This window comes from Diaphorina citri, unplaced genomic scaffold, assembly GCF_000475195.1.
Source record: "Diaphorina citri unplaced genomic scaffold, Diaci psyllid genome assembly version 1.1 scaffold237, whole genome shotgun sequence".
Classification (NCBI taxonomy): domain Eukaryota; kingdom Metazoa; phylum Arthropoda; class Insecta; order Hemiptera; family Psyllidae; genus Diaphorina; species Diaphorina citri.
Window position 1 is genome coordinate 160,579 of NW_007377674.1, and position 8,597 is coordinate 169,175.

The 8,597-nt window shown below is 37.2% G+C and overlaps 2 protein-coding genes across 2 annotated transcripts; both read left to right on the forward strand.

Moving 5' to 3' along the window:
- The first annotated feature begins 12 nt into the window (after positions 1–12).
- LOC103506460 (protein NDUFAF4 homolog) lies at positions 13–2,332 on the forward strand. Its single transcript, XM_008470847.2, has 3 exons — positions 13–377; positions 1,210–1,524; positions 1,706–2,332. The coding sequence occupies exons 1-3, from the start codon at positions 221–223 to the stop codon at positions 2,050–2,052; spliced, it is 819 nt and encodes a 272-aa protein (XP_008469069.1). The 5' UTR covers positions 13–220; the 3' UTR covers positions 2,053–2,332.
- Positions 2,333–2,680: 348 nt separating this feature from the next.
- Positions 2,681–7,569, forward strand: LOC103506461 (probable histone deacetylase complex subunit SAP18). The gene is made up of 3 exons (XM_008470848.3): positions 2,681–2,834; positions 6,262–6,576; positions 6,943–7,569. Exons 2-3 carry the CDS (start codon positions 6,306–6,308, stop codon positions 7,092–7,094), a joined length of 423 nt encoding a protein of 140 aa, XP_008469070.1. The 5' UTR covers positions 2,681–2,834; positions 6,262–6,305; the 3' UTR covers positions 7,095–7,569.
- The last annotated feature ends 1,028 nt before the right edge of the window (positions 7,570–8,597 follow it).

Here is an 8,597-nt window from a genome sequence, read left to right on the forward strand (position 1 = left end):
AAATGGAAAATTTAAATTTGAGTATTTTTTGAGTGATAACTTTGGATTTTTTTTTTGTTGTATTTCTCGATTTTCTCTCTTATCTATTGGTTGATAAAGGAGGAGTTATAAAAAAAATGTATTGTTCGAGATAAATACGATACTCTAAAATAGATATGTCTGTTTCAAACAAATTTCTCAAGTCTTTGTGTTAGTTGCCCTATAGCTAACCTACAAAATCATGGGCAACCTTATGACTACTGCTGGGAGGTTTATGACGAGGAAAATGAAACGGTACAATGTAGAAAACAGAGCTTTGAAATTCATAGAACAAGACAAGATGCCAATTGCTCCCAAGCACCCATCTACTGTTGAAATGTTGGAATCCATCACAAAAGGTAAGAAGAAGTTTCCAATGATAAGTTCTATGTACTGTAGCTCTAGGCAGTCTAGGCGTACAGCTATTACACCACACTAAAATTAGTGGTTCATTTAACTGTAGAACCCACTTGGAAAGAGGAGCCCTTATGAAGTTACAAAAGGTATCATTGGGACCACAATGTAATGAAAGCACTAATACTAATTATAGGTAGTTATGGTAGGGTGGGTTGGGGTAATTATGATCCACCCAAATTTAGCCCACTTAGACTATTCCTGGAGAATCGGTTAAAGAGACATTTTAAAGAACAATCTCTTAACTTCAATTGCTTGAAGATTCCACAGTTTTTGGATATTTCTTTTATGTCTTTTTCAATCAAGTTCTAAACCTCTTCAAAAAGTTGAAAAAACTTTGATTTCTCGTGGTGCAATTATGATCCACCCATATCTCTATGAATTTAAAACTTAGCAAGAGCTTCTAAAAAAGGAAATTTAGGCCACATATAGGTTTTAACCTTCTAATCTATTGTGGCCTCTAAGCCCCTAAATTTAGGGGCTTAAACCCTTAGAATAAATGGGTGGATCATAATCATTAGGCAATTATGATACACAAATTTCTGCTTTAATTTTTACTTTCCTTTTTTTTCTGTTCCAGTTGTTGAAATGAGGCTTAACTGAAACAGTACCAATGTCTATGAGTAACTACTCAATAAACTAGGTACTGATTCTCAGGAGAACAAGAAAAAAGTTATGGCAAAAGATTAGGATCATAATTACCCCAACCCAACCTACTAATAATGTTCATTTTCGAGATGGCATGCAATATTTAAATCTCCCCAATCTTTATTTCAGATCCCAAAGTCAGAGAAGAACTTATACGAAAAAATACTGATCTTGATGAAAATTTGAAGCATGTCTATGTTAAATCCCTTCACAAGCCTGTCACTAATGATGATGAAAAGGAAAGACTTAGAAGCAGAAAATTACCTCAGGAAAGATCATATGTGCCTGATTTGAAATTTGGCCATACAGAACCCACTGTAGTACCAAAAGGGAAATACAGTTTATCTCAAGTCATAGACATGTTAACTGATCATGCAACTGATCCTATGGTGCATACACCTCAAGTTCTTGCTGAAAAATATAGTTTGGATGTTAAACTTGTTGGTAAGATTTCAAATCCCCTGTTTTTTATTAGAACTCTGTAAGTAATTAGAGAAATTCTAAAATTTTTGACCCAGAGGTAAAAGATTTTTTAGCAAAAGATAGCAAAAGATTTTTTTTTAAGTTGCTTTCATGAATCATGTTTGTTCACACTTTTTCTGATGTTTTTCCATTTATTTTTCAGAGTCACTAATTATGTACTTCAAAATGTTCAAAATTGAAAGAGCAACAGAAGAAGATGCCCAACGAGTAACAGCAAGAAAAATAATGTCCACTTTTGCACTAGAACAAATTGGAAGGGCAGAAAAGGAGACTATGTTTGAAATGGCTTTTAGTAATGAAAATACTGACACTAAAGGTTTGAAAAGTCCAAAAGGTGGAGCTATTTCTAGGCCTGTGATATCTGATGAAGGTCAAGTAAATAGAACAGTATTACCCAATGAAGAAGAACAATATCAGGAACCTGAAGGAGATAGTGTTTATAAGAATGTAGCCAATAAAATAAAAAAGAAGAAGAAAACCGGCCCATAAAATAAAAGTAAAAAGGACTAAATATGGGCTGTTCTCAGAACCTTCATAGTTGGATCAATCTTAGGTTATTATTTAATTTCAAAATAGAACATAGGTGTTTATTTTAGAAATGTTATTCTACTGTTATTTGCCTTAAAATATAAGAAAAGGCAGGCATATTGTATACCTTGAAAAATGCTTCCATATAATCTAATTTTGAGCAGTTTTAGCTTTACATAGTCTGACATCATTATTACCTACCTACTGTAGGTAGTGAATATGATTGTTAAATTTAACAACCCTATATTGTTATAAAATGAAATTTAAAAATAGATTTTGTTCTCTAGACAAATAGACAAACAGCTGTAAATCTCTTGGAGGGTTTCAGCACTCATTATATATAAGTTCTGTGGATCTGTAAATCTGTAAAAGCCAAGTGGGAAAAAATGTCTTTCACTAAAAAAAAAAAAAAACGAACTGAGATAAGTTGAGAGAGCTACGTACATTCCTATTCCTAGGTACAACATCAATGGTAGCAGTTCGTCACCATACGTGGACTACCCGGCTTTCATTAAATCTTGATTTTTTTTGCTCTAATGAATACTGTGTCGTGCGTTAGTGAACTCTAGCGGTGGTTTGATAAAACTCTTCTGTAAACAGGCCGGGCGGTAAAATTCAAATTTAAGCTTGAATTTTGAATCCTGAAGCGGTGCAGTGAAAATTAAAAGTTGGAACTTGGAAGGTTAGAACTTGAATTATTTTTTATTCTTCTGAGTTCTACCTTTATTCGTTGTTACTCCCAGGTAAGTTTTAAATTTGAGAAGTCTACAAAATTTTAGTTACAAGGTACAGATTATCCTTTCTTAAGTACCTATACAGGTCCACATTCTCTCTCTCTCTCTCTCTTTTTTTCTCCCTCCTCTTCCCCTCTTCGTCTTTCTCTTTCGTTCCTTCTCTATTCCTACCTTCCTCCCTCTGTTCCTCTTTCTCTCTTCCTCTCACCTAAATGCCTGCCTCTCTCTCTCTCTTCGTCTTCCTCCTATGAATGCCTCTTTCTCTCTCTCCCTTTCTCCTGAATGTCTCTCTCACTCACTCATGGAAATGTCATTCAAATTTAGAAATATTGTATGAAACAACCCGAGGTGGAGAGAAAAGGAATATGGAGGGGAGGGGGGGGAGGTGCGGGTAGTAGGTACATATCCTATGTGAAGGATGCAGAATACGTGCTTTGTCGTACGTGAAATGAATCCATCGAATCCGACCCATCCGAATTCGATGGATTCAAGAATCTGGATCCTTTGGATTACCACTCATTTTTCTTAAAAAGTTTTTTTTTTTTTACTTCTCTCTTTGGAATTCCTATCTTTTACGACTGTGAACCAAACGAATCCAGTCCCACCGAGTGGATCCCTTGGATTCACTGGATTCAGTCCCTCGGTTTCTAGTTTCTGAGCATCACTAGCACGGCTGCCCTTGCTCTTAAAGTTTCGAGTAAAAAGTTTTTGTTTGGAAATTTCATTACTTTATCCGACGCTATGCATCCCCGGGGTTTCAAAGGGATCGGGGAGAGAGGAGGGAAAAGAAGGTAGGGAGAGAGGAGGGAAGAATTTGAAGGGAAAGAAAGTCGGAGAGGAATGAAGGTGGGAAGGGAGCTTGAGAGAGAGGGAAAGAGAAAGGAGGGGAAAATTGTGGAGAACGTGGGAAAGGGAATAAGAGAGAGAGAGAGATAAAGGAAAATGTTGAGGATAAAGTGGGGAAGGGATTAGAGCAGGGGGAGAGAGATAGGAAAAGGGGAGGAAGGTTCACAGAGAACGAGAGAATTTATTTTGGGAGAAGAAAGTTGGGAAGGGAATATGGGAGGGAGAAATAGAGGGAGATTATGACGCAGCAGAAAGGTAAAGTGACATCAGATAGGGGAGAGAGTGTGGGATGTGTAGCAATGGGAAAAATCCCTTTCCCATAGCTATCTGTTTCTCCCCCCCACCTTCCCGTACATACCTACTTTATTATAGGTACATAAATACCCTATGTCCTATTATATTAGACGGGTTCACCCCTCCTAAACCCAAATCCAATGATAGGGTAGTGGTACCCAAGCGTCGACATGTGGGAGAACTACAGTGTAGGTGGAACAGAGGAAATTTACCTCATCTTTCTCTCCTTTTCTCTTCCCATGCCTTATTCTCTTCTACCCTCTCCTCTCACCCTTTATCTCTCTCTCTCCTCTCTCTATTTATCTATCTCTATCCATATTTTTCTCTTTTCTACTAACAATAGATCAGTTGCGCTTACTTGGGTGATGTTTCAAAGTCATAGAGCAGGAAAAATGAGGACCAACGGAATTTTTCTTTTTCTTACGACTTTTCCCGAGATAAATAGATTAAAAAAATACCGGTAAATCGTGAACTTTGACGTCACGGCATACGGTCCCGTAGGCGATGACGTCACATCAAATGTCCCGAGACAGCGGCAGCGCATTAATGTGTTTGTGCGCATACATTTTTGTGCAGTACTTTCTGCTCCTCCGCCAGCGCGCTTGCACAGTGGCGCTGCCTAACGGACGAAAAAAACAACTGCGTAAAGGCTGACGTCACACATATTTGAACTCTTTCATTAGAACGGAAAATAAAAATTGAATTTTCGACCTTTTACAGTTATTTTTTCGGAGTTTTGACCTCAGATTTAAATTTTTCCCAACTTTTTACACAGGAATCGACCATTTATTTATAATTTTTACCCATTTGCAACTGCTCCATTCTACAGAGAATATCTAACTTTTATCCCATCCTACTTCATAAACGTCCCTCTTTGAATATCCCCTCCCTCGCTCTCTCTCTCCCTCTCTAACTTTATATCCCTCCCATCGATTCCCCCTCCTCCCTCTCATTTAGATATTTCTAGTTTTGTCTCTTGTCATACCCTCTTTCTCTCTCTCTTTCTCAGTTTCTCTCCTGTCTCCCTCTCTCTAGTTTTGGCTCTGTACTTCTCTTTCTATTTCTCGTTCTCATTTCTATTTCCTCTCCTCTCCTCCTTCTTACCTCTCATCCCACCTCATCACGTCAGGAGAAAGGAGAGAGAAAATTTCTCATCTCTCTCTCTCCCTCCAACTTGTTTCTCGCTCATAGATAATGCTCCCAACAACATCCGTTTATCAGACAAAACAGTGCATTGTGTGATAGAATCTGTTGAAGAGATAGAATCTGTTGAAGAGATAGAATATGTTGATGTGATGGAGTCTGTTGACGAGATAGAATGTCTTGATGAGATGGAATCTGTTGATGAGATGGAATCTATTGATGAGACAGACTCTGCTGATGTGATAGAATCTGTTGAGGAGATAGAATCGTTTAAGAGATGGAATCTGTTGACGAGATAGAATCGGTTGAAGAGATAGAATCTGTTGGTGAGATGGAGTCTGTTGACGAGATAGAATCTGTTGATGTGATGGAATCTGTTAATGAGATGGAATATGCTGATGAGATAGAATCTGTTGACGAGACAGAATTTGTTGATGAGATAGATAAAAGGATTCATATGTCTGCTGCTCTATCCTTTCTGATACGTCTGATGACGCACTCGAAAGTCGAATAAATTCAGGAATCGACCATTTATTTATAATTTTTACCCATTTGCAACTGCTCCATTCTACAGAGAATATCTAACTTTTATCCCATCCTACTTCATAAACGTCCCTCTTTGAATATCCCCTCGCTCGCTCTCTCTCTCTCTCTCTCTCTCGTTTCTCCCTCTCTAACTTTATTTCCCTCCCATCGATTCCCCCTCCTCCCTCCTATTTAGATATTTCTAGTTTTGTCTCTTGGCATACCCTCTTTCTCTCTCTCTCTTTCTCAGTTTCTCTCCTGTCTCCCTCTCTCTAGTTTTGGCTCTGTACTTCTCTTTCTATTTCTCGTTCTCATTTCTAAGGTCCACATAATCTACAAAGAAACCAGAAAACTGTCTCTAGAATCACTTATGTACATATGTTAAACTTGGTATGTACCTATGCAAAGTGCTTTCTAGCAGTTGGTACTTCAAGTTCTGTTGCTGCTGTAGTGCTGGTCATACCAAAACCACAGTAGGTTTTGTTCAACAAATGAAAGAAACTTGGTTTTGAGTGTTTTTACTCTGATTTTGTCATAGTTGATAACCCCTCATTTAGATTCCTGAAAGTAGGTCCCTACTAAACTTTAAGTAATGTTAAATAATACCTACCTATATTCTATATTTCAGATACCTACTCAATACACATTGATACATTCTTATCAAAATTCAAAATGACAGCCATTGAATCATTTGTGACAAGCATAGATGAGAAAACTGTAGACCGAGAGAAGACCTGTCCCCTTCTGTTGAGAGTGTTCACAAATTTTGGCAAACACAATAATGTTTCTGATTTTCATAATGGATTTCCCCCCAATCAACTCCAAATTTACACCTGGATGGATGCTACATTGCGGGAGCTTACTAATCTGATCCGTGAAGTGAATCCTGAAGCCCAACAGAGGGGCACTTGTTTCTATTTCACATTACTCACTCCGGAAAGAGGTAAACATTTTGCTGTATCCCTTGTAACTTCATAAGTTAAACAACCCCAAAAAATTTGATTAGGCTGTTTGTTTGGAACAAAAGCTGGTTTATTTTGAAAGATTTTATAATATTTGTTTGGTACCTATTTGAAGTGGTATGTACGATCAAATAATTTTTTTGAAATCGGTTGAATTAAGGATGGAAACTGCTTGGAAGCAATCTTCTAGATTTCTAGAAACTATAAGGTGGGCATTTCACCTACTTATTTTTAGGTTTATTCTATCAGTTGAGTGGGCTAGCATTAGGAACTGCATATCACTGTGTTACTTGTGTGCTTATTACCTGCTTGTTTTTCAGTTTGTGTGTTTTGTCTTTTCTGTTCAGGAACATCAAGATTCCATGTACGAGATATTGGACAAACCATATGTGGACAGAAAGGACCTGATGACAATAAAACTTTGCAGCAATGTAGATTCATCATTGGTGATTATATGGATGTTAAAATCCTCACGCCGAAACGAAACAGGATGTATTGAGAGTTGAAATCTTTGTTTTGATGAATTGATGACAAAAAATTTGACCCTCACTTTGATGGATGTATTAAATTTTATTGAGATCTGTATCATAATCTTATATGTAATTTGTGTTTTGCTGGTACCTACAAAGAATAATCTTACATCATACATTTCTGTTTTATCACCCTTTCTGTTTCATAGGAATTAAACTAGACTGCACTTCACACTCCACTGGCTTAGGACTGAATAATATTGACAGACATTATTAGGAAGGCACATTCTTTTATTGTATTCATTTATGTTTTTATACCTATGCATGTAAATAAAATTCTTGTCTGGTAAAATTGATGACCATACAATTTACTTCTCTAGGAGAGTCAATCTGTTAAGTAGCAACATACATACAATTTCCAAATTTTTACATAGGGCCACATTTACACCAATTTCAAGAAAAATATTGGTCTCAGTTAGTAATGAAGATTAGGGATTTGAACCATAAAGAAAAGAAAGTTGAGGATAGGAGTGGAGTTGTTGTTGTATCAGCTTCAGCTGTAGCCAAATGGTGATGGCAGAAAAAAAGAAAGAAGGAGGTAGACCTAGGGAGAAGTGGGAAAACTTTGTGGAAAAAAAGTCAAGGGAAAGGATAAACAGGAAAGAAATGGCAAAATACATTGAGCTGACTGAAAAAAGCCAACGAAAAAAGCGTACCCCGTATAATCGGGAAAAGGCAAAGAAGAAGGAGAAGTACAAGATTAATCTCATTTCACCCAATGGGTTAAGGGCACGAAAAAAGAAAGAAAAAGCGTACCCCGTATAATCGGGAAAAGGCAAAGAAGAAGGAGAAGTACAAGATTAATCTCATTTCACCCAATGGGTTAAGGGCACCTCTCAATTGATTTCATGGTTTTCCGAGCACTTCAATAGGTAGCGCCACCAGTATGCTTTTCAAAATGTCTGGAAAAGCGTGGAAAATGGGAATACATTTTCTGAGCAGGAAAATTGTACAGCTTTCGGGTTGTATAATAAATTTTCCTTTGCTAGGACACGCAGCGTTTATTCCCATGAGAAACGTGGAGAAAGAAATATTCTTATATCTTTTCCTTTTTGTTGCTTCCTCAATTGGGGATGAGTCTTGGAAGAGCTTTGTGGATGAGAGCAGGGGGTTTCTTTTTTTTATTTCTATTACTAAAGTAATTTATTAGAAAGTATTCTCTTTTGTTTTAGTTATTATTTCTTTTTAGGTTATACTGGTTAGAGGGTCTTTGATTAAACTTTTGACCAAAGAATGACTGACTTTAAGCATCTGTGTCCTGTAAAGGCAAAGTGAAGAAGGACTTCAATCGGGAGTTAGAGGCGAGAGTGAGGGAGAAAGGAAGACATTACCGGAGTTAGGAAGAGAGAGAGAGAGAGATTTGAAAGGATTGAGGAAGAAAGAGGGACGGAGAATTCTCTGTGGCTCTGTATTATGGTTTACGGTAGGGTTATAATATTTATATCTCTGTGTTGGTAGGGAAAAGTGTTCAC